The 26764-nt window shown below is 41.9% G+C and overlaps 1 protein-coding gene across 6 annotated transcripts in view; it reads left to right on the top strand.

Annotated features, from left to right (window-relative positions):
* SASH1 (SAM and SH3 domain containing 1) overlaps nucleotides 1-26764 on the top strand; it is a 324331-nt gene that overhangs the window by 121874 nt on the left and 175693 nt on the right. For 2 of the 6 annotated variants that reach the window (XM_060168293.1, XM_060168291.1), the window contains exon 1: nucleotides 14388-15026. The exons of 2 other annotated variants lie outside the window; for them this stretch is intronic. In XM_060168293.1, coding sequence (XP_060024276.1) covers nucleotides 14898-15026 — 129 coding nt within the window. In that variant the 5' untranslated portion in view covers nucleotides 14388-14897. Of the gene's footprint in view, nucleotides 1-6143; nucleotides 6169-14386; nucleotides 15027-26764 lie in introns of those variants that run through there. 2 more of the 6 variants (XM_060168294.1, XM_060168290.1) reach the window with 2 other exon arrangements.

The following is a 26764-nucleotide window of genomic DNA, read 5'->3' as shown; positions in this document are numbered from 1 at the left end:
ACAATGGAATATTACTCAGCCATAAAAAGAATGAAATTGGGTCATTTGCAGAGATGTGGATGGACCTAGAATCTGTCATACAGAGTGAAGAAGGTCAGAAAGAGAAAAACAAGTATCATATATTAACTCATATATGTGGAATCTAGAAAAATGGTACAGATGAACCAATCAGCAGTGCAGGAATAGAGGCACAGACATAGGAAATGGACGTGTGGACACAGTGGGGGAAGGGGGGCGGGATGAATTGGGAGATTAGGTTTGACACATATACTCTACCATGTGTGAAATAGATAGCTAGTGGGAACCTGCTGTATAGCACACGGAGCTCAGCTCAGTGCTATGTGGTGACCTAGGTGGGTGGGATGGGGGTGGGAGGGGGATCCAAGAGGGAGGGGATACATGTGTACATATAGATGATTCGCTTCACTGTACAGCAGAAACTGACACAGCACTGTAAAGCAACTATACCCCAATTAAAAAAACAAAAAACAAAAAATCAGTGAGGCATTCAAGAATGATCAGAAGGGGCTTCCCTGGTGGCGCAGTGGTTAAGAATCCGCCTGCCAGTGCAGGGGACACGGGTTCAGTCCCTGGTCTGGGAAGATCCACATGCTGTGGAGCAACTAAGCCTGTGCGCCACAACTACTGAGCCTGTGCTCTGGAGCCCGCGAGCCACAACTACTGAGCCCACATGTCACAACTACTGAAACCCGCGTGCCTAGAGCCTGTGCTCCACAACAAGAGAAGCCACCGTGATGAGAAACTCACGCACCTTAACAAAGAGTAGCCCGCGCTCTCCACAACTACAGAAAGCCCACGTGCAGCAATGAAGACCCAATGCAGCCACAAATAAATTAATTAGTTTAAAAAAAAAAGAATGATCAGAAGTAATTGAAAAGGTTATGCTTTCTTTTTTTTAATTTTATTTTTGGCTGCATACGGTATTTGTTTTTTTCCTTTTGGCTGCGTTTGGTCTTCGTTGCTGCGCTCAGGCTGAGTGGGGGCCACTCTTGGTTGCAGTGCATGGGCTTCTCATTGCGGTGGCCTCTCTTGTTGCGGAGCACGGGCTCCAGGCATGCAGTCTCGGCAGTTGTGGCTCGCAGGCTCCGGAGTGCAGGCTCAGCAGCTGTGGTGCACGGGCTTCGTTGCTCCACGGCATGTGGGACCTTCCCGGACCAGGGCTCGAACCCGTGTCTCCTGCATTGGCAGGCGGATTCTTAACCACTGAAGTTTATGCTTTCTAAGACAGGGTTTTGAGAAGAACTCTCTCTTTGTCTCTCAGCTTCGGGAACTCAAACCTTCCAATTCTTGCAGTTACTTACATAGAGAGTCTCGAAGCCTAGGACTTTGAGTGAGTACTGAGAATTCCTGACCATACAGCACACCAGAGACCATGTGGTTTAAGGTACCAGTATCTTGTGCTTCAATCTCTGCCACTCATTTGTTGAGGTATTCATTCATTCATTCAAATGTCTGGCTGGCATTGAAATTGGCTCCATGAAGGCTTGAATCTGGAGGTGGAAAAGCAGCAGGCATGTTTCGGAAGGTGATGAATAAGTAACATTGCAAAATATATTATCTGTAGGACCAGATCTGTACACAATAAACATTTAATAAATGTTTAGCCTTCATTAACTTTGTGCTTATCATTAAACAACAGAGTAACAAAAATAGAAAAATTCTCAAAGATAATTTAATTCAAAATCCCACCATCCTAATGCATCACCAGTTTTCATTTTACTTCATTTACTTACTTGTTCAAAAAATATTTATTGAGCTCCTACTCAATTACAAACACTGGCACATAATATTTGTAGATTCTCGTCTCACCTTTGCACACATGCACTTCAGATTTCTCAGAGTTCAGTGTTTCTTACAGAGGATATTTTTTCGCGCTGTTACGTGTTCTTTATATTGACATTTTAATCAATAGATATTATTCCTTCAATATCATCATTTATTTGACCATTGTTCTCTTGTGGAATATGAAGCTTCTTTCTAAATTTTAAATGTTGTAAACAGTGCAGTAATAAGCCTCTGAGCAGAGAGCTTCTGATTCCTTTCCAATAATTTACCAGGATAAATTCCCAGGAGTCTAAATACCGGATCAGAGGATATGAACATTTTTATGGATTTTGATGCATCCTGCCAAATTTCTGACTCTTGTACCAATTTACATTTGTAATTTTGTTTATGTCAGTCACGTTCCATTGCCACCTTCCTGAAGATACTGCTTGATTTCTAGATGGAGAACTGAGGAACACTTGGCCTCATCAAGAATGCATGCATAGGGCTTCCCTGGTGGCGCAGTGGTTGAGAGTCCACCTGCCGATGCAGGGCACACGGGTTCGTGCCCTGGTCCGGGAAGATCCCACATGCCGCGGAGCGGCTGGGCCCGTGAGCCATGGCCGCTGAGCCTGCGCGTCCGGAGCCTGTGCTCCGCAACGGGAGAGGCCACAGCAGTGAGAGGCCCGCGTACCGCAAAAAAAAAAAAAAAAAAAAGAATGCATGCATAAGCCATTTCTTATAAGGGGTATCTTCCAGATGGCTTAACCCATCTGTTATATAAATACCTTCCACTAACCAGGAAAGCCATTTTCCTCTTCCCCAGACTTTTGGTATCTCCTTACTTCCTTATTCCCTAAGACAATTCCTATACCAAAATACTCACAGTATTATAGAACATTAGAAATGGAAAAGACCTCAAATATCTCCCCCCTCCTCATTTTAGAGTTAAGGACCCCGAGAACCAGGAAGATTGAAAATTACTTCATATCACAGTGTTGGTGGGGAGATCTAGGACGAGATTCTCTGCATGAAGCTGTTTGGTACTGCTGCTGGGAAATATCAAGGGAGGTGGCCCATTTACTAATATTGGAAAGAAAAAGAATCAGCATGGCCTTTGGGCAGGTATGACCTGCACATTAGTGAAGTGTTCCAAATTTAACTCCCTCCCTAATGTGCCCGTGGCTCTTCATGTGTACTCTGTTATTGCAGGCGTTGGCATTGCCTGTTCAGCCCAGGGACCCTCAGCAGTACATGGTGCACTTGGGAAGTAAAATGAAGGTTACCATTTCAGAAAGGAAATCAGGAAGCATTAAAATACAAAGGATGAGCTCTCCCAGAGCCTTAAGACTAACCTCTTTAGTTGACAGCAGGCTAGGTGCAGTGTGACTGACCATCTCATTCTCTGAGCTTTGGACTAGCTATTCATTCCCTCACTAGCATTTTTTAAAACAGAGAACTTCACGTTCCTCCAACACATAATATTGTTTTATGTCTTTGTGCCTTTTTTCCTGTTGTTCTCATAGTCTGAAACCAGCTTAGCTCCCATGTGACTGGCTAATTTCAACCTTTCCTTTGAGACTGCTTTAACTCAGATGAAGCCTCTTACAGGAAGGCTGCCATGATGCCTCTAGACCGCCATGACCATCCAGTCTCTCAGTTCATAAAGGGCCTATGGATTCTTTTATCACACTGGGTTGAGAGTATTTATGTGACTCCCTCACAAGACTAAGCTCATCAAGATCAGAATCTGTGACTTTTCATACTCCCCAATGCTTAAATACCTTCCACTAAGTACGGAATAGACATTCAGTAAATGCTTATTGAACTGAAATATCTGAAATGTATGAATGAGGATTTGTAAAAATCTTAAAATCCAGTGAAGATCTGGGTCTAGCATCAGCAAAATGTGACTAGAATGTAATTCTTTCTTAGAATGCTTAAATCTGATCAATTTTGTTGTATTATTGAGTAGGAAACCTGTGTTAACAGGAAAGGGGTAGTCTGTTTGGACCCTGTACAAGAGAATCCCGCCAACAATAATTTCTCAAAAATGTAAATTATTATTATCATCACCATCATCTCCTCTGGAATCTTATTCTAGTACCACCCTCTCTTAAATTTCCAATCTCTCCTCCTCTACTATTCCTTTTCTCCTTGCCTTATAAATTCGCTCAAATCTTTCACATGCTTAAAAATATTTCTTCAAACCTTGTGACCCCTTCTGTTATCTTTCTTCACTACTTTTCTCCCATCATTTCCTCAGTCTCCTGCAATCTTGTTTCTACTCCTTCCTCTACAATGAAATTGCACTGGCTAAGCAGAGTTACTAGTGATCGCTAAAATGAACGTTCAGTTGATACTCTTCCTATCGACGTTTCCATAATGTTGGACACTGCTGATCCTTCCCGTCTTCCTGTTACCCTCAAATTCCTCGACATCATGCCACCATGATTCTCTACCCCTGGGACTACTCTCACTCAGACACTGTGTCGTTACCCCATGTTGTTCTCTTGAATGGTAGTGTTCCCCAAGTTCTGTCTTTCTCAGTTACATTCTCACTTACACCCGTGGATTTCATCCCTTACTACCCATCATAATCACCTGTGGCTCTTTCAAAAAAATAAGGATACCTGAGAAAAAGGAACATTTGTGAACTGTAGGTGGGAATGTAAATTGGTATAGCCACTATGGAAAACGGTATGGAGGTTCCTCAAAAAATTAAAAACAGGACTGCCACATGATCCAACATTTCTACTTCTGGGTATATATTCAAAGGGAATGAAAAAGCTTCTCAAAGAAATATCTGAACTCCCATGATCATTGAAGCATTATGCACAATAGGCAAGCTATGGAAACAACCTAAGTGTTTGTCAATAGATGAATGGATAAAGAAGATGTGAGATATCTATATCGATATTGATATCGATATACATAGATAGATGATAGATTCACAGAATATTATTCAGCCATGAGAAGGAAGGAAATCCTGCCCTTTGTGACAACATGGAAGAACCTGAAAGCATCACGCTAAGTGAAAGAAGACAAATACTGTATGATATCACTTATATGTGGAATCAAAAAGAGCCGAACTCGTAGAAATAGAGGTTAGAATGGTGGTTTCCAGGGGCTGGGGGTGGAGGAACTGGGGAGGTATTGACCAAAGGGTACAAACTTCCAGTTATAAGACAAATAAGTTCTGGGGATCCAATGTATAGCATAGTGATTATAGTCAATAGTACTGTATTATATACTTGAAAGCTGCTAAGAGAGTAGATCTTAAATGTTCTCACCACAAAAAAGAAATGGTAATTACGTGATACGATGGTGATGAAGGTGTTAGCTAACAGTATGGTGGTAACCATTGTGCAATATATATAAGTGTAACAAATGAACAAGTTGTTCACCTTAAACTTACACAATGTTATAGGTCAATTATGTCTCAACAAAGCTGGAGGGAGAAAGCAGGAGTATTTCAGGGAAAATGAACAGACTGAACAAAACAGAGAAGCAGAAAATAGGAAATACAGAGAATGTGGGGAAAAGTAGATAAGAGCCTTCCAAAATAACTCTATGTTTGATCATAACAGAAAGTCAAGCTGAAAAAGCAGTGTGCGATCAGGCAGGAACCGATGTACGTGTGCTAAGTGCCCCTATTGTTAATCCTTGTAGCTCTTGCCTAGATTAGTAGTATGACTGAAAAGTTGCCTTTTCTCAATTTCTCAATCGCGCTCTTCTAGACTCCACATCACCACTAATTATAAAGTGAACCTAAATCGGACAATTTAACAATTTAATTTCAAAAAATTAAGGATTTTACACTCCTGATTAAATACTCCTGAGAACCAGGGCTGTCTTTTGTGAATACCTAATGTGATGTCAGACATAACTAGAGCTCAATTAATGTTTGTTGCCTGATGAATGAATGAATGAATGATGGACCAGATCTCTCTAATTTGAACCAGTAGGAGAAGACTAGTCAAAACTATGCAATATTCTGAAAGGGTACAAAAAGTAGTATAAACTGAGTGGCTTATTTAGAAGAATTACACATGAAATATCTTATGGCACTCTTAACCAGCTTGAGAAGATTTTTTTCTTGTGTTGGTTAAATATCCTCCCTTTACTTCTCTTTTTTAAGTTTTATCCTGTTAATTTAGTTAGTATACTTCCTCCCCTCCCCCTCCTCATAGTAGAATACAAAAGCAAATCTGGCCCAGCTTGGGATGAATCATCATGAATCATGAGTAGTCATTCTAAATTAAAGTATATTTATTTATGAATGTACTAGTGAATGATTGATTTGTTCCTTTGCTGTCGTTAATCTCCAGCCTCTTAATTTTACCTTTCAAGAGTTATTACAGAAAGAAAATTTTCATACAGGTATTTTACAGTTTTTGTTTATTTGTTTTGATCACTAAAGAGTAATTCTTTTTTTGGAGAATTTTGGGAGTTCCCTGGTGGCCCAGTGGTTAGGGCTCAGTGCTTTCACTGCCGGGACCCCAGGTTCAATCCCTGGTCAGGAAACTAAGATCCTGCAAGCCGTGAAGCTTGACCAAAAAAAAAAATTGTATTTTTTATCTTTTTTCCTTTCATGTGTGTTCCATTTAGACCAGGAAATTGACATTTCAGCCCAGAAGACTTAGGCCAGATGTTAGTGCACTGGCTGAAAGATGGATTTCCTGCCCCAATAGGTGACCTCTTAAAGCAAAATAGGCTTTTTCTTAATGGATAGACTGTCCAAATGACCTCATTTCTAGAACAAGGGGCCATTGTTGTGTCTCTTTGCAATGGAATCAACATCATCTGATTTTTGAGAACATTCATTAGATAAAGAGGAGCTAGCACCTAGTAGTTTCATTTATAAGGCATAGGAAAAATTTATACCTAGACAACCTACTTTTTTGCTCCTTTAAAAACATTTGTGTTCCTTGAGAGGGAAATGGTGCAGAAAATCTGGGGCCTGCTTATCCATATTAATATTTCTCTTACATTTCAATCCCCATTCCAGCCAGCACTCACCACAGGAGCAGAGCATGTTACGTGCTTCCTAAAACAAGGAATTGTTTCACTTAGCTTGACCAAGGCACTATTTAAAGAAGTAGCCATGACCCCAATGTCCTGTCACTCAAACTTCTCTCTCTATATGTGAGAAGCTCATTGAGACATTCTCATGGTGCCACCTCTTTTGATGAGTTCTTCACCAAGTTCATTTATTTATATCTTCAATTGTATAAGGCGGCTCAGAAAAACTGAGATAACTGAGCCTTTGTGTGTGTGTGCGCGCACATGCGCGTGTGCCTCTGTGTGTCACAGGAAATGCAGTTTGAAAGAAAGTACCCAGAAGAGGAAAATGGCCTTGAATGACTAAGGGGAGACTGAAAAACTTACTATACATGGAAAGGAAGGGAGTTAGATTGCGTAAGAAGGAAGATATGTTTCTGAGATTCTAAAAGGATAGAACTTTATAGCTAAAGGGAAAGTTAGGAGATTTCTTTTCTCTTTCTCTCTCTCTCCTTGCCTTTCTCCCTCCCTTCCTTCCTTCCTTCCTTTCTTTATTCCTTTAGAAACAAGAATGGGAGTGTCTCTTTTCAATAGCTATCAGGTACATTTTAGGAGTATAAAAATCTTGCTTCTTGTGACCCAAAATATTGGCTCCGCCATGAAAGACACAGAACAGAGTAAAGCAAGGCTGTATACAGAGTTACCATCAGGCTGGGCAGTGCATCTAAGACTCGTGGTTCTTCCGCAAGTAATTTACATAGTAAATATGTGACTCTTTAAAAAAATGAGTAGTGAAAAGGATATCACACTTTCCTTTGCTTTAATAAGTCAACACATATTTTTTCCAGAATGTTATACTCAGCTCAATGCCTCCCTCTTTTTTTAATAGTCATATAAAAATGTCATTAATTATAAATTATTTTTTCTCGTTGTTCAACCAAAGTATTCTGGATAATACTTCAGTTCTGGGTAAGATTTGTAATAGTTTTCTGTGGTTTCTGGGATTCATTTTGTGAGTGAGAATCTTTTGTTCTATGTCTATAACATTGCACTTCAAAGAAGTAGAGCAGGGGCTTCCCTGGTAGTGCAGTGGTTGAGAATCTGCCTGCCAATTCAGGGGTCGAGCCCTGGTCTGGGAAGATCCCGCATGCCGCCTGGGTGTCTGGAGCCTGTGCTCCGCAACAAGAGAGGCCGCGACAGGAAGAGGCCTGCGCACTGCGATGAAGAGTGGCCCCCGCTTGCCGCAACTAGAGAAAGCCCTCGCACAGAAACGAAGACCCAACACAGCAAAAATAAATAAATTAATTAATTGATAAAATTTTTTTAAAAAGAAGCAGAGCAATAGTGTTAACTGGAGCTTTTACATTTAATAGGAAAAAAAATATTTTTCACAAGTATGTGTGAGCAATAGAGACAGCCAAGTAGGCATTCTCGTTGGGTAAAGTTTATAAAATAGACAAGATTGATGAAGCAGTTTGGTTGGTGGATGATACTTCCCAGCTGTGCTTTTTAGACTGTCCTTGCATAATTTGGAAATATTTAACATAATCTTTCATCTCTTATTAACACATTCCTTTTTTTTTTTTTTTTTACACTCTCCTAAGCTAAAAAAATAAACAGCGGGGAGTATAATTCTAAAGACCATTCCCTCTCCATGCTTCCTTTTTTTCTCCTTTTCAGTGTCAGGTAGCTCTCAGAGAATCTCACAGCTCTCCACAGGAGACACTGCTCCTATGTTAATTCAGAAGTTATTTCATGGTGGGCTGAAGTCTTTGGGTCCTTTGCCTTAAACATTGTGAATTCAATGTTGGTACCCCACTCAGAGTCTTTTGCTTCTTGTCTATAATGTGTATTACTGAATAGTTCAGAATCCTTGTATCTCAGAATTACAAATGGCTTTAGAAATTACCTAGTCTGACCCAACTATGCAAGATGAAATATCAGTCACGTCGTTTTATGCCTGATGGAATGATTCCCAGGCAGAACCGTGGTGTTTACATAGCATCAGCACAGAGGAAAACCTAACTGGCTAGGCTAGTAACCTTGCTTATCAGAGTGGAAGAAGAGATTTCAGAGAAAAGTATTTATAGCCCTGAATCATCATTTTGTTTATTTACCTTCTCTCCCTAGCCTGTTTGGGCTGTCTTCACTTGGTTTTAATTTTTCTTTAGTTAGCTCTTTTCTCAGTCTCTCTTACCAAATACTCCATGATGAAAAGGCTTTTAAACAGGTAATGCTTTAGCAGGGGTTTGGCTCACTTTTAAGGCAGTTGTGGAAAAAATGTGTTTGGGATTGTCAAGGGGGAAAATGTTTTGGCCTTTCGGTCTTTCCTTGAAGTTACTCCCCCCCCGCCCCAGGCGTTATGGAATGCCCCGCGTTAGAGTGCCAGAGAGGATTGCTGACCGTAGGCAAAAATTACATGAGTTTATCTGTTTTCATTGCTCAATTTCAGAATGCAGTATGGTAAAAAAAAAAAATTGGACTATTTATAATCTTTTGGATTTAGTCTCTGCTTTTTTTTTCACATCTTTATTGGCGTATAATTGCTTTACAATGTTGTGTTAGTTTCTGCTGTACAACAAAGTGAATCAGCTCTATGTATCCATATATCCCCCTATTCCCTCCCTCTTGCATCTCCCTCCCTCCCACCCTCCCTATCCCAACCCTCTAGGTGGTCACAAAGCACCGAGCTGATCTCCCTGTGCTATGCGGTTGCTTCCCACTAGCTATCTATTTTACATTTGGTAGTGTATATATGTCCATGCTACTCTCTTCCTTCGTCCCAGTTTACCCTTCCCCCACTGTGTCCTCAAATCTATTCTATATTAATCTCTGCTTAATCTCACATTTTTTTCTGTAGAAAATGTGTTGTCTTTAAAACATAACAAGTGTTAGAATGAAGCTGTGTTCCTAAAATATGTACTATTCTTATGGATAATACACTTTATTACAATAAATACATTTAATATTTTATCGTCTGCCCTTGAAAGCCAAATGTCTCTGAACATCTGATTTGGGGATCTCCATTCACATATCTCATGATGGTTTCTTTTACCAGTTAATTTTAAAAAGCAATCCGCTGGTTTAGTTTTTCAACATATTGTATTTTACAACTTCACCTTCCCTTGGCAATGCGTTCCTTTTCCTTATTCTGACATTCCCATAGTTTCAAGTGGCTCTCAAATTTGAGCAGATTTCACAATTGCCTGGGGAGCTTGTTAAAATACAGGTCACTGGTCCCATCCTCAGAGTGTCTGACTCTGCAGGCTTGGAGGCTGGGGCCGGAAATTTGCATTTCCAACAAATTAGCTAATGCTAATGCTTCTGTTCTTGAGTCCACACTTTGAGAAGCACTGATCTAGATAAAATATTGTAAAAGATGGGGCTTCCCTGGTGGCGCAGTGGTTGAGAGTCCGCCTGTCAATGCAGGGCACACGGGTTCGTGCCCCGGTCCGGGAGGATCCCACATGCCGCGGAGCGACTGGGCCCGTGAGCCATGGCCGCTGAGCCTGCGCGTCCGGAGCCTGTGCTCCGCAACGGGAGAGGCCACAACAGTGAGAGGCCCGTGTACCGCCAAAAAAAAAAAAAAAAAAAATTGTAAAAGATGGAGCTAGTATGGACTAAGGTGGTGTGTGGTAGTGGAGACAGAGAGAAGTGGATGAACTTGACACATATTTAGGAAGTAGGATCCGCGGGGCTTGTCCATGGTTAGATGGGAGTGATGGTGAGGTGTGGGAAGGATTCAAGCACGTCTCTGAGGTTTGTAGCTTGAACCAATGGATGGATGTAACAGAGTACTGAAATGGAAAGTGAGCGGGTGGGAGGGTTGGATCATAGTGAGAAGTCATAAATTCTATTTAAAGTTTAAATAAAATATTTTTAAAACATCAAACACAGTGCCTGACATAGAGTTGATTTTCAATAAATAACATCGGTATTACTGTTATTACTACTTTTACTTCCAAACTGAATAGCCCTTATGACTCCACCTTGCCAGAGGTAACCTCCCAGCCCTTCCACTCAGCGGCCACATTCCAGGGCTAGGAATTACTCCTTTATGTGACCCCAAGAGACAGGTATGAACAGGGAAATTTTATAGATATCACCTCGTGGTATGAGTGAATAGGGGGAGGGAAAGGGGGGAAAAAGTTCTAATTCATAGAGAATTACTGCCTGCATTTTCACACACAACCTCATAGCAACTGTATTTTTTATTTATTTTTAAATTTTTAATTTTTTTTATATTTTTGCGGTACGCGGGCCTCTCACTGCTGTGGCCTCTCCCGTTGCGGAGCACAGGCTCCGGACGCGCAGGCTCAGCGGCCATGGCTCACGGGCCCAGTCGCTCCGCGGCATGTGGGATCCTCCCGGACCGGGGCACGAACCCGTGTGCCCTGCATTGGCAGGCGGACTCCCAACCACTGCGCCACCAGGGAAGCCCATAGCAACTGTATTAAGTAGATGAACTATCCCACTTTACAGATAAGATAAATAACTTGCCCAATGTCTTATAGAAACCTGAGTGAAAATTCAAACTGGGCTCTGTCCTGAACCCATTATATTTGTGTTACTGCCAAACTCTACCTTTACTGCCAGGCAATAGATTTTTTTACTTATGTCAAAATGATGTCCTAAGTAGACTGCAGGCAACACCCTGCAGCTTCTAGACTAGTGGCTTTTAAACTTGTAATCCTGCCACATAGTAAGGAACAATTTTTTACAAAGCAATCCAGTATTTGCATTTATATGTGTATGTGTGTATGTATGTACTTCCGTGTTGCACGCATATATGTGCAGCTGTATGACTAATTTTCCAAGAAGGAACACTTACTGAGACAGGTGCATTTCCAATATTTACTTTCATTGACTGCATTCTGATAGTTCATTGCAATAAATGTTTATCAGAACCCACAGAATTGATTTCAGTCAACTTTTGGGTCTCTACTAGGTGTCTAGAAAATTCTCTTCTAGATCCCTTTCTGTCCTTGGAGTTCACTTACCAACATCATAACAATTCCACAGAGCTGGATGAGGGAGAGCCCTGATGGAAAGAGAAGAGGAGAGAGAGCAGGATTCCTATATGCATACTTTCCCTATACATGTCTTTAATGGCACATCTACACTTGCCCACCTTACAGAGCTTTGTGGGAATCAAATAAATTACAGCATAGATGAAAGAACTTTTAAAAGTAATCAAGTCATCTGACTTTGATTCTGCTCAATGTAGTTGTGTTCACTTGGAGTGATCATTCAAGATCACCTTCAAGGCTCTGTCCCACCCTTGTGGGATATAATTCTATTATAAAAAGCTCTTTGTAAACAGTACCCTATGGGACTCTGAAATAGTTTGATGATGATTGTGATGTTGCTAATTATTCTTTATATTTTGTTAAAAAGCCCCTGAAGGAATTTTTGGAAGATTGACATTAACCAAAGGAGAAAAGACTCAATTTGGGAGAAGTAATCAGACTCATTTTGAGTAGAAGCATCATGAAGCTTGATAAGCGAAAAGGTTCAGCTTCATTTTTCAGGTGGTCAAAAAAATTATTACGTACAAGTAGAAAAATGCCCAAAATTTCATATTTATGTACAGACAGCAAAATTGTAGGTAGCAACCTTCCCCCTCAAAGGTATTACTTATTTTCTTATCCATTTATTAGGGAATGCCAGGACAAGGAGCTTAAATATCTAGGGTAGCTTGATTCTCTAAGTACCAAAATGCTGGCTAAGATTTAGTTATATTGATATGTGTGTTTGTATTGTTGCCAAATGGTACCTATCTTTAGATGACTCTGAAATTTAATATCTCCTCTGAGGAGGTACATGGCAATTCGTGTGGCCTTGCCTCCTCTAGGATGGGAAAACTGCAGCACAGAAGAGTTAAATGCTTTGCCCTCAGGTGATCTGATGAGTCTAGAAGAAAGACTCACGACTGGTGCTGGAGAGTCCTGCCCCCACCATCCTGCTCATTTGGCTTCATGCTCAGTCACTTGCCAGAAGGTGTTGATGCAGAAAACTAGCCGCCCCCTGTAGAAGCAGCACTGTCCTTTGTATTTTCTTCTTCCTTTTTTTAAAAAAAAAAATTTATTTATTTATTTAGGTTGCGCTGGGTCTTAGTTGTGGCAGCATGCAGACTTCTTAGTTGCAGCATGCATGTGGGATCTAGTTCCCCCACCAGGGATCGAACCCTGGCCCCCTGCATTAGGAGCGCAGAGTCTTACCCACTGGACCACTTAGGAAGTCCCTCCTTTGTATTTTCTTGAATTGAGTAAGGTACCACATGGCTAATACATTGAAATTCTTAAGTATACATAAAATCAACTCAATGGTTATTTTACCTTTTCCTGTCGTTTACTTATTTTCATGTCTTTATAGATGTAATAATAATAGTAATGATAATTAAGCCCACCAATGCTTTAATGAATCTATTTGGATTCCCAGCATCTTAGAACACGCACCTGATCTAACTCCAGCCTCAGCCCAGGGAGAAGTACCAGGCCTGGTCACACTGACTCTGCACCCAGCACTCCACTTCAACACAATGCCTCCTTCCTATCAAGGGGAAACTTTTGCATTTTGTTTCTTTGTCATCGGGGATTATGCGTATAAATTTAATTACCTTTGAAAAAGTTTTTTTTTTTCAGTTTTTTTCAATTTTGAACTTTCTTCTAAGGGCTATTCATCCTTTGGATCCCGTAATTAATGCTTTAGGAGGGGAATTTCAAGGGACGTGATCTTGTACCCCTCCTTTCATGTGGGTTCAGAAGGAAAAAACAAAGACAGCCAGAGCCCTCCAAAACGAGCAAGGGCTCTCTCCCTGGGGCACCTCACCTGGGTTTTTGTACCACTCAGTCCTTTAACATAGGGGCGATTCATTGTAGTTTCTGGACTGTTTCACAAAGCGATCAATCACCAGATCCGATGTGACGTGGACTGTCATCTCCCAGCGAGAATTCTTGAGTGGCTTTTAAAGAAACAATCACAAAAGGAGAAATGCATCTACAGGGCTATTTCCCTCATAAAATAAATCCGTCATGGATCTTGTCCTTAGAAAAACACACACGGGGCCCCAGGTGTGTTGGCTTAATGGCTACAACCATAACATTTCCTTTTGAAAAAGGCCCTTCCCTATGCCCTTACTGTAAAGGGACCATTAAAACCCAAAGCGCGTGCCCCCTAAATAGCTGCCACCCCAAGCAATGCATGGCATTGTGGCCGCCCAGGAACCAAAATGTCCCCCCTTGTAATACACACGATACAAACAATGGCTCGTGCCCAAGCTTTCACACTTGTTTTTCCAAGTCTTGGCTGCCAGAGGCAGAGCTGTAATTCCTGAGGTCGCTTGACCTCAGGAGGGGCGAGGTGTGCGGGGTAACTACACTACTTGGGAACTCCTTCGGCAGGAGCAGCTTAAAGATTAACTTTCTCGAGTTTCTGTGACCCAAACTGTGCCAGTGAATAGCGTGATTGGAAACTTGTGCAGGCGGGAGACAGCAGCGCGGCCGCTCTTTCAACAGGCGATTTGTTCTCCTGTCTGCGGCTCATTTCCATGCAAAGAGCCTGACATCAGAGCACCTTTTGTTGCTAAACGCTTTCTTTAGCATCAAGGGGAGAGAGTCATGTGGAGCTGGAAGAGCTCATTTTGAAGAGAGGGGGCCCGGGAAGTACCCTCCAAGTCCCAGAGGCGCCGCGGTCACCCCGCGGGGCCCTGCCCAGACTTGCTGGAAGAAATAAGTCTCGTGCCTAGTTAGTCGGTCCCCGTCACAGGAAGAGACGCCTTTGCAGCGGGTTGCATTGCTTCTGGGCTGCCAGAATTCCCCGCCGGAAAACTCGGTGGTGCGAACTTTGCCTCCTGCTACCGGGTTGCCGAGCTGAGCCGAGCCGAGCCGAGCCGGGCTGGGAAAGTTTCTGGACCTGTCAGCCGCGCGGCCCGTCGCCACCGAGAGCCGAGGTGCGGGCGCCTGCCGGGGGCCCCCGCCGGGTCGGAGGCCGGGGCCGCTTGGGATGCGGCGCGGAGGCGCGACTCGGTGGTGACGCGGCGGGCGGGGACCGGCGCCGGGGACCGGGCGCGCACGGCTGCGGGGCCAGGGCGCCCCGGGGACCCGGCCATGGAGGAGGACGCGGGAGCCGCCGGCGCGGCGCCCGAGCCCGAAGCCGAGCCCGCGCCGGAGCCTGAGGCGGGCGCTGGTCTGTCCGAGGCGTTCTCCCGGCTCTGGACCGACGTGATGGGCATCCTGGTGAGTTACCTGGAGAAGCGGAGGCGCGGGGAGGGCGGGTCGCGGGACCCGGGAGCAGGCAGCACCCCGGCGCCGCGGCGCTCCCTTCGCGCTCGCAGACTCGACAAGCCCACCCCTCGGGGTCGTCCTTCTCCGGCTGTAGCTCTTAGGGGGTTAAATACACACGGTTTAGGATTTCAAACCCTAATTAAAAAGATAACCAGCCACAGATCACATCAAAGATATATTTTTTAAACAAACGGGTATGATATTCCACAGTTTAATCTGGGACACCTGCTGAGAAGTTGGTGTGGAAAAGACAGAGTCCTTCAAAGAATAGATGTAAATAAATACTGTTCGGCTGATGTGCTCTCACAGTCGGATTTGGGAAGAGGCTGATGTTACTGATGTTTATCTCTTCACCATGTGTTGTCTGACCAGGAGAGGAAAACAATTATCTCCTTACTCAGAACCACAGAAAGTTTACTTTGTTTGCAGTTTTTCAACATGTAGAATTACAGGATACTTGTTATGTGTTTGGGACTAAAAACAATAAGACTTATTTTTCTAAATCCGTATTGTCATGCATTTTGAAATGTCCAGTAACTAAACCCGCCCGTGGATTTGGCATAATTTCTGAAAAATAGTTCTTAGGCATGGCGGATGAAGCTTTTACTTGTTCAGGGTTCAGCGCCTTGAGGAATTAGTGGATTTGCTATGGTGGAGCTCTAGGTAGGCAGGTAGACTGGAATCAGATGGGTGGGGTTCTTACAGTCAGACATCTTACTCCACACATTAAAAAGTCCATTTCAATGGAAAGATTCGGAATTGGGAGTTGTGTAGATCATTGGAAGAGGCTCTAGATTTACTTGGAGTTGTTTGTTTTTTTTTTAAATAGGAGGAGGTGTAGTTTATAGAAAACTCCTCTTTGGTAATGATGAAACCATTTTTAGCACAGTAATTAAGCTTTTGGACTTTGGAGTGAGTTAGCCTGGATTCAAATCCCAGCCCTCCCATTGACTGACTGCCTGATCTTGGCCAAGGTACCCAACTCCACTGACCTTCTATTTCATTACCTGAAAAGTGAAGCAAAGATTTGCTTCTTAGGTTTTCTGAGATTTAGCTAAGCTGATATATAGCTAGTGCTCTATACTGATATATAGTAGGTGTTTAATAAAGAATAGCTGTCTTTCTGTTTTTTTTTCTTGCAAATGACCTTGTGTCTCAACTTTCCAGACATCCTAAAGTCCCAGTTATTCCATTTTCAGGTGTCCTTTGGTATTTATGATTATTCCTGTACAGAGAGCCAGGGAAGGTTGGTCAAAGATTTCTATCTGCTCGTCTCACTCTCCGATATTTTATTTTAATTAATGTATTTTTTGAAGGCAGATTTATTCAGGGAGATACGCACTCCATAGACAGAGTGTGGGCCATCTCAGAATGACTCTCCAATGTTTAAAAAATACATATTAAAAAAAATTTAAGTTAACGCTTTTTGCATTTTCTGAACATTACTGATGAATATGGGCCTTCAGTGAAATTCCAGAAAACCCAATGAACATATATATAAAAGTTGTGGTGATAGATTGTTTTTTAAGTTTATCAAGCAGGAAGCTTATCTTGTTATTTCTTGCTTAGGTCTCACTCTGTAAATTTTCAGGCACTGAGAAAATTGGCTTGATGACATCACATTGCATCCCTTACTAGGGTGTGGGCTGGGGAGGGAAGGGTTAGAGATGCTCACTTGAACTGACGTGTGGGCTCAGGGTCGTTTGGGGGCCGGGGTGGCATGGACCACTTTCTGAAGATTTGCTTTCCCTTCCCTGGCAGATTCCAGCGCTGCTGGGTCAGTTGTAGCAGAGTGTTCTTTGGCTGAGTTAGAAGATGGGGTGGGGCTCAAGAAGCCCAAACCTGTTATTCAAAAGGCAGATGCAGGAGAAAAGAAAATATGTGCTTCTTACAGAGCTGATAGTTCCGTGTGAGGCTGAAAGACGGTAAAGGTTGTCCCAAACAGGTAGTGTTCACCCGTGTTTTCCCATCTTTTATAAGGTCTTATTTTGCTTTAAGTCTTGGGCATCAAGATTGTTCCTTAGTGAAAAAGCAGGCAAAGAAGACGTAGATTACCTGCTGTCCTTTGTACGTGCCTGTAAGAAGTCACCAGGGGAAAAGGATCTTTATTCTGCTTTTAGAAAGCTGCCATCCAAGTGTTTATAAGAAACTATATCTTCGGAAGAATGTATCAAGACACGAAACTGACAGCTGACTTTCTCTGTTCTTACGGAGATAAAAGACACCATTTCCTTCATTTTGTATTTAAAATACAGCGTTTTGCAATCATCTATCAGCCTAGACAGGTTGAAGTGACTTGATCTCTGGCACATATTCATTGTTGGTGGAAACGTCAGACTGCACCCCAGTTCTCTGACCTCCACCAGTCAGGAGCCTGATGCCATGGTGCTCCATAGTTAACTATCCCAGATCAACTTGGTAGAAATGTAACGGCATCCAGTCATTTTAGGCAAATGCTGTTTGGAAGATGAGGAGAGTAGAGGTAGTAGGGGAATTATACATCCAGACATCATGCTTAGCAGATTTCAGGCACAGCTGCTACTTTATTTTTTAGATTCTTCTTAGTGTAAAAATGTAAACTTCAAAGCTTATTAGGTTAAAACTTTTTTAAAAATGAATGAGCACAGCTCCTCTTTCCCGAAGGTGCCGTACAGCGAGAAGCCCTCGGCATCCCTACCCCCTTGGATTTTGTTGGTTCAAACCCAGGGAAGGGGGAGAGTGTTGCCCCAGAGGCATTGATCTCGGTAAATACAAGATGGTTGTTTGAGTTCATTGGGACACATTTTACATTTAAATTAATTCAGTCCTGCCCAGTTCAGCACCAATCAGTTGCTTTTATATAATTGCTAACAAAGCGCTTATTTAGAGAAGTAATAGTATAATTTATGGCATGAAAATGTTTGAGTGTGTTGGAATGAATAGAATGCTGACAAGTGAATATGTAAATAGAGAGTTAAGAGAAAATGAGTTTACAAAACCGCTATGGATGTGAGGGCCTGGAGGCCATGGTCTGTATTTCAGTCATTCTTCTACCTGCAGGGCTTGGGCCTTACTGGGTGCTGAGAATATGCTTTTATTGAGTGAGAAAGGAAAACAGTATGTACTCTTAAATGCAGGAGCCACTCCAAAATACAGTTCTGTAAAGACTCATGCCCTGGCTATAATGGGGCACATTTATGAAGACGTTAATAAATTCTGCTTATGCCAGAGCTACCACTTGGACAGTCGCATCATGCGTACTTAAATCCTGGCACTTCCACTGAAAATGTAATGGCAAATTGCGAAATGTTTGTAAACCCTGAGCAATTAAACCGAGGCCTTCTTGCAAAACACGCTATTCTGTTCTCTAACTCGGCAGCGTGTGGTCTGCCTGGGTTTTCAAAGCCTGTCACCTTTCACGATGACATGCTTAGACTTCTGTTGAGAATTGCAGAACAAGTGAGAATCCTATGGGAGTCTACTCTTTTCTCTTTACTCCCTGATTGCAGACAAAGCATTCCTTTTTCTTTTTTGGGGTGGGGGAGAGTAGTTTTTTTTTTTTAAGAGTAGGAATTGCTGAGGTTATCAGATGAGGTAGATCATGTTTTCAGCCCCAGGTATCCATTTGGTAACTTGTGATGGTTCATAAATTTTTCCTCCAGAATTCGAGGACTCCTTAAATGCAGAATCAGGCCTTTGAAGCTACTTGGTCTCACTGGGAAGGGAGAGGAAGGGAGTTAGTGACTATTGTTTGCAGGATCCTGCAAGATGCACCTCCCCCAAACCTTACATTTCCCTGCAATGTTCCTACAATTTACACCCATTTCCTAGCAATGCTTGGAAAATATCCATTGTGTGGACAGACTGTACACGGAGGACCTTCCCCTACTCTTAATCCCTATTCAAGCTACAGAAAAGAATGTAGTAGGTTTATCTGTTAAGTTTATCTTTAGGTTAAGTTATCGGTTAGGTTCATTCTGTTTAAGTTTATCGGCTAGGTTCATTCTGTCTTGCTGTTTACTGAAGTCCTCTTCCTTAAAAGACTTTCCTTTTGCACTGTATTTTTGGGCAAAGTGTAGGGGAGGGGAGGTGTCAGTGAGATCCCTAGAGGGCTTTTAAAATGCAAACTCCTTTGTACAGACCAGTGTGTAATTTACATATTCTCTGGGTGGTGTCTTCCCTTAAGCCCTTCAGCTGATGACTTAATTTTTTAGGTCTTGGAATCTGAGAGTCAGCCCCAGTTTCCAATATTCTGACTTCATCTTGATGCTTTGTCCCTGGTAGCCGGCTGAAAGCCTATGGCTTTTATATAAGTAGAGAGATTGCAGGGTGATGTAGCGGAAGACACTGACTGAAGAGACCTTGGAAGTGAGTCCTCAGCTCCCTCATTTAGAGAGGAGGGATGGAAGGGCTTGGGGCAGCAGCGTAGGGACCAGAACTTAGACCTACCGATTTTCATTTCTTTGCCAAAGTTAAGTCTCACAGTTCTGGCAGGGGTCCTTAATTTGCTGTCAAAAGAGGCTCTGGGACTTCCCTGGCTGTCCAGTGGTTAAGACGCGGTGCTCACAATGCAGGGGGCACGGTCGTGAGGGAAGTAAGATACCGCATGCCCTAAGGCGCAGCCCCCCAAAAAAAGCTAAAAAGAGGCCTCTGCATTAAAGCGACTGTTCATGCTCTCCGTCTTCCCACATCCTGCTTTCATGTGCCGCTCTCTACCTTGTAACCCTTCCCTCTTCCACCTGCCTTGTTCTGCATCCTCGTTCACCATCGTTGACTCAACTTCCAATAATAGAATGCAGCAACGTGGGGAGGGGAAGGCAGTGCTCACAAGGGCTGAGTCCTGGTGCTGTGCGGGGCCCTTCCCAAACTTAACCTTAATTGGTCCTCTCACTGTGACCAGTGAGCATCTTTGTCCCTGTTTTACAGTGGAGAGGTAAATGTGCATGTCCTGAATCACCCAGACAGTAAACAGGAGCTGGGATTTGGATCATGTGTTATTTCCTGGAAAGTAACTCCTAGTTGCAGTTTTATAGTTCGTTCTCTCACATCTCTATCGAGACATATATTGACTGTCAATCTTTTTTGCTTAAGCTATTGAGCTAAGTACTAGCCGCACATGCCCCTGACTTCCAGAAAGACAGTAGTTCTGTAGGAAAAACAGCGTCCACTGCCCCTCCCCTAAATACCCAGTCCTGCAGTGTAGTGTGCAGATCGCCCCAAAGAGCACGGAGTTGGGGAGGGCTGACGGAGGTGCTGGTGCAGGAAGTCCAGGCCCAGAAATGCCTTTCAGTTTGGGCCCTGGCAGTGAGTAGGCTTTACCTGAGAGGTGTTTCCCAGTGAGGGCTAAGGAGGAAAGAAGAGAGGAAGGGCCTTCTGGACAGAGCCAAGGGAAAGAAAGATGGGAGAGCAGAGAGCACTGAGGTGGGTGCCAGGTCCTGAGTGCTGAAGTAGCTGCAGTCATTCTGTAGGCTTCAGTGAGAAGCCATTGCAGAATTTTAAATTGACATGTGTCATGATCACTTTTTAGAAAAGTGACTTTTGGGGGTGATGAGTTGGTGATGAATTTGGAAGAAGACTACTTCAGTGATCCAGGCAAGAGAAGATGAGAGCTTGGATTAAACGTTTATGAAACATACCAGTTTATCTATCACCTGGCTTCTGTTGGTCCCCATATTTTACTCTATAAGGAGTCAAGGATTGCTCATGGTAATTTACTTCCGATAAATTCTTTTACGCTCAAGCGTAGGCTGGGTTAATGCAAGAGATTTTTAGGCATGTTGTAGTGTTGTAATTTTTTTTTTCATTCTAAAGAAGTATCTATCTTGACACATCTATGTGTACACAGATCTACTTACCTGTCTTTCTGTACTGGAGTAAATGATTTGGTTCCTTAAAGAGGGGAATTATTATTTATAACAATATACACACAATGCTATAGCTAAATGATGTTTCATACCATCTTTTAAAAGCTAATTCTGAGACGCAAGAGGGAAGACATATGGGAACATATGTTTATGTATGACTGATTCACTTTGTTATAAAGCAGAAACTAACACACCATTGTAAAGCAATTATACCCCAATAAAGATGTTAAAAAAAAAAAAAAGCTAATTCTAGGGACTTCCCTGGTGGTGCAGTGGTTAAGAATCTGCTTTCCAATGCAGGGGACGTGGGTTTGATCCTTGGTTGAGGAACTAAGATCCCACATGCCACGCCGGACAACTAAGCCCACACGCCGCGATGAAAGATACCGCGTGCCACAACTAAGACCCGTTGCAGACAAAAATTAAAAAAAACAAAATCTAGAGAACAGTAAAATAGAGGGAAATATTCAGTTGGGCACATTGATCCATAAGCAAATCTGTAGCTCAGTTTTACAAAGAACATAAGAGGAAAACCTGTAACTAGCAGTTTACTTAATGTATTCTTTTTAAGAGTACTTTATGCTTCAGACTTAACCATCATAATCCCACTGTGATATATGATATACTTACCCATGGTTTACACACATTCTTTTCTTAGGGTAGAAATAAAATTGATCTCAAAATAATGAATTTAAATAGATAGAGGCTAAGACTAAGAATTAACTGTACCATTTAATACCAGTGAGTATAGACTAAGACTAAAAGAATTAACCAAACCTTCCGACTCATTTTGAGATAAAATGTATTTTTATGATGACCTGGATTTGTCATTTCTCAGATGGTATGCTCATTTATTTATTAATTTAATTTGGGAATGAGACCTGAAATTTGTGGGTCTGTTCCTCATTAGCTTTGCTCCTAGGCAGCTCTCTAGTGTCCCACCCTTTGTTCCATAAGATGTTTCACTGGGTAGCATTAATTCTTTATGAGTTGAGATGCCTCATAGAGATAACCTAGTTTGTATTTTTTCTTGCTTGTCAAGCCCTGTAATAGAGACGACTCCGGCTCGGAGATTGGAGACCCAGGCCTTAGAGTATCTTAGAGACTTGGAAGACAAAAGCTTGATAATAAGATAGTTTTTCCTCTCTGAAATCCCTAATTTTTTCTTTTCGAAAGAGATCTCCTATTGTCTTTCACCTTTCTAAGCTGATTGGTAAAAACGTGAATACGTTTGAGTTTATAATGACCGCTCTGTAGACTTTTGTTCCATGTGTCCATAGAGATACTTTGCGGCTCTCCTTGGTGTCTATGACGTAGATTTGATTCATGGTTTATTTTGTTGCTTCATCCATTGTTTGTCTGGTTTTATAGCAAGTAGTGAGTGAGGAAGGTCCAGTGTGTCTACACATCACTGTCTGCCCAGTTGTGGCTGTGGCTTCATCTTCTGTCCTGGCATGCAGAATTAAAAGTGGAATGACAAGGGAAAGAAAAAGAAATGCATGTAATTGTAATTCTAACTAAAAGTATCATTGAAGGGCAGAATAAAAAAATTTTAGTATGTATCCTGAGCCCTAGTTACTTTAAAAATTTATCCTAGTTAATTTTGGGAACTTGAGTATTTTTGCCTAAGACTTGCTGTCAACCGATACATTTTTCACACTAGAGCTAAAAAATGTTTTTATGCTTTTTTGGGCGCTCTTAAAAATAGTGTTTCAATATAGAAGAAAGGAATATTCTAGTTTAAGAATAAGTATCTTCGCTATAGGCTTACATCCATCTTCAGAGGATTTTAAAGGCCACATTTAAAGATAAACCATTAACAATTTTACAGATGTCTTTGTTTTGGATATGCACAGGGTTAAAAAAAATTTTTTTTTTTAACAAAGCAATGAGATACCCCTACACACCTGTAACAATGGCCAAAATCTGGAACACTGACAACACCAAATGCTGAAGAGGATGTGGAGCGACAGGAACTCTTGTTTATTGCTGGTGAGAATGAAAGATGGTACAGCCACTTTGGAAGACAGTTTGGCATTTTCTTACAAAACTAAGCCATATTTTTACCATCCAGTCCAGCAGTTGCACTCCTTGGTATTTGCCCGCAGAAGGTGAAAACTTATGTCCACACAAAAACCTGCAGACAGCTGTTTATAGCAGCTTTATTCATAATTGCCAAAACGTGGAAGCAACCAAGAGGTCCTTCAGGAGATGAATGGGCAAATAAAGTGTGGTGGAATATTATTTAGTGCTAAAAAGAAATGAACCATCAAGCCATCAAAAGATGTGGAAGAACCCTAAATGTCTATTACGAAGTGAAAGAAGCCCACCTGAAAAGTTTTTTATTCTGACTATATGACGTTTTGGAAAAGGCAAAACTGTGGATACAGTGAAAAGATCAGGGGTTGGAGGGAGGGAGGCATGAACAGGTGGAGCACAGAGGACTTTTATAATGATGGATAGATAGATGTGCAACACCAGGAGTGAGCCGTAATGCAGACTTTGGATTTGGGGTGATTATGATGTGACACTGTATGTTCATCAGCTGTAGCAAAGGTTCCACTCTAATGAGTACGATGGGTTTATTTCAACACCACCAAGCAATTCTCAAATTCTAAGTGGACACTGATGGAGTTTCCCACAAATTTAATTCATGTCTGACACTATCTACTAGTGTCAGATCCCACAGGTTAGGGGCTCAGTCCCAAAGACTGTCCCTATTTCAGTTGCCAATCGCAAGTCCAGATTGTTATTTGTGCTTCTGAACGACTGGCTATAAATTGGAGGTTCCTGCATCCCCCCTGGGGTTCCATTAATTTGCTAGATCAGCTCACAGAACTCAGGAAACCAATTTACTTGTTAGATTAACCAGTTTACTTACTAGATTACTGGTTTGTTATGAAGGGATATAACTCAGGAACAGCCAGATGGAAGAGTTGCTTAGGGTGAGGTAGGTGGGAAGGGGCGAGGAGCTTCCATCCTCTCTGGGGCACCACTCTCCCCGAATCTTCATGTGGTCACCAATCCAGAAGCTCTCTGAACTCTGTCCTTTTAGGTCTTTATGGAGGCTTCAGTATGTAGGCATGCTTGATTACATCATTGGCCTTTGATAACTGAACTCAATCTCCAGCCCCTCTTCCCTTCAAGGAGGTTGCGGGGGGGTAAGGGTGGGGTGAAACTGCAAGTTCTTACCCTCTAATTACTTGGTCTTCCTGGTGACCAGCTCCATCCTGAGGCTATCTAGGAGCCCCAGCCTAGGTGCCTCATTAGCATAAACTCAGATGTGCTCTGAAGGGATTCCTAGTGAGTGACAAAAGATGCTCCTATCACTCCAAATTCCAAGGGTTGGGACCCCTGTACCAGGGCTGGGAAGAAGACCAAGTATCTGTCTCCTGTAAGTCACAATATGACAGTGGGGGATATTGATAATGAGGGAGGCTATGCCTGTTTGAGGGTAGGAGATATATTGAAAATCTCTGTACCGTCAGTCTTAAGCTGCTAAAAAAATGAAGTCTTAATAAGAAAATATAATTAAATTTTTTTGTTGTTTTAATCAAGAGAAGGGTAACAGAATGAGAACATTTAAAAACAAAAAACTTGATTAAACACCTCTTAGAAAACTGAAAGGTTATTTTGTGAGGGAGTTAAGAGCAAAGGAAGCAGTTCAGAGTGGCTTCAAATCCTGGCTTCAGCATTTAGTGGACCTGTGACCTGGGTGAGTTCCTTAACCCTTCTATGTCTTGGTTTCCTCATCAGTAAAATGAGGGTGATAGCCACTCACATCATTGGGTCTGGTAAGATTATTTAAATCAGTAGAAATGTGCATGGCATATGGTAAGCAGATCATAAATGTTCGTTATTATTAGCTGTTAACGGTTAAATCTCCTTTAGCTGGAATATGAATTAATTTCCCTTCATTCTCATCTTCAGATGGAGTGATGATCTGATTCCACATGTTCAATTTAGGATTGATATTAACTATTGATTTAATGTATGTCACATGTCCTTTTTAGAATACACAATTTAAAAACAAATGCATAAATTGCTTCAAAGTATTAACCTTCAGGTTTCATGTTAGGAAACGGGTGTTAAAAATGATGTGTATACTCCAGAGAGAAAATGTATGAAACTTGTGAATAGGCAGGGTTTTCTGGAGGCAAGAAGGTATTTGTAAGGAAAACATATTTTCTGTTTAAATGGTATCCAGATTGCTATTTGCAGTTCTCTTGTGACTAAGTAGCACAATAATATGAGATCATTTTAATAGTTGACTTCTTAGAAACATGTAAAATATTGAAAGCATCCACTTAACTAGTGATTTTATTTTTTGAATGCTGGGCTCATGTAGATGTACTAAATCTACTTTCATTATCTTGAACTTTTTTGTGAAATATTCTCCCAGGGTTTTATTGAATTAACCAATGTTTTTGTCAGGGTTGCTAAACATTCATTCTGTATTTTTGCATCTTAATTAGGAATCTTCCGTCTCCAGTCAAGAAGTTATAAAAGCGTCATACGGTAGTGTCCCCACCAGAGCCCAAAGCAACCTGCAAACACATGTCAGTGTGAACATGATAGAAAATGGGATTGCTTGTGGTTTGAGAAAGATTATTATTCATTATTATTCTGCAGTATGCCACTTATATACATTTTAATTGGGGGGTAACTTCACTATGCATCTATAGAAAACATGAAGGAATTTGAAACTTCGGGAAAGTCTGTAAAGACGAACATTGGATGCTGGAGAGATAAGACATTTCATTTTTAAAGCATATTTTATCATGAAATACAGTTGTATTGAAAACGTTCCACAAAAGTGTAGCCTTTGGACATAGCCTACTGGGGAAAGGTCATTAATGCCTCTGCAGCGTTTTGCTTCTAGTTATGTAACATGTGGTGCCCAGGTGGTGACTTAATGAAAGGCCCCGCGTAACACTGGTGCATGGTAGTGATTTGCCCTGATTAGGATATTATGAAACTGAGGCTATGCGATGAGCATCAAAGTAAATAGGTGTCAAATGATTCCTAAAAGGTACATGGAAGATACACCGAAATCCACGTGATGTAACTTTAGCACCAGCAGAGAACTATGTGCTGTTTCAACAGACCAGACTGTCAGCTGGTAACCTCCACATTCTGTATCAAAGCACTATTCCGCTTGTCACATCACTGAAAGACTGCACATTCCAGAGCTTGTGTCTTTAGAAAGCGGGGTATCTTCCATGGTGGAAGAGTTTCCATAGAAACCGGAGGGGAGGCAAGTATAGCTAATACACTCCTTAGACATCAAGAGATTTTCAGCAGGTCACATCCCTTACTCTTAAGAAGTGCTACTCTAGAGATTAGATGATAATACTTACATTGGCATATAATGCCTTACATTTCATGGTGTGTCCTTTACATGCATCGACTGGTTTAATGCCCTTATAGCTACCAGAAACCCAGCCTTGTTGGCAGCCACAGTTCTCTAGCCTGGTGAGTAATCTAGGGTTCCTGGTTTCCTTTTCAAACACACTGACATTTCATTGCCCATATTTTAATACCCGTAATTCAACAATTTCTGGTTGATTCTGGTTTCTGTAAATTCTAGGCTTCTAAGTTTTCATCTATTTTATCTGTGAAATAGAGGTGAAACATTGAAGTTACATCTTTGCAAGTATTTTCAAATGCTCCTCCGAAGTAGACCAGACCCAGCTGGATGTGGGCTCTGCTATCTTTTGAGCGGAGTTTGGGGGTGAAGCCAGAAAGTGATTCCTAGTCTGGATTTTCCCATTTTCTACCCAAGCTGCCTGGTCCCTGGGGTCTTGGATGCTCTAGGGTGGGTCAGTGTGGCAAACACTCAAGACT

The sequence above is a fragment of the Lagenorhynchus albirostris genome, chromosome 12 (genome assembly GCF_949774975.1).
Source record: "Lagenorhynchus albirostris chromosome 12, mLagAlb1.1, whole genome shotgun sequence".
NCBI classification, from domain to species: domain Eukaryota; kingdom Metazoa; phylum Chordata; class Mammalia; order Artiodactyla; family Delphinidae; genus Lagenorhynchus; species Lagenorhynchus albirostris.
Note: the sequence above shows the minus strand (reverse complement) of the source record. Positions and strands in the feature narration are given on the sequence as shown.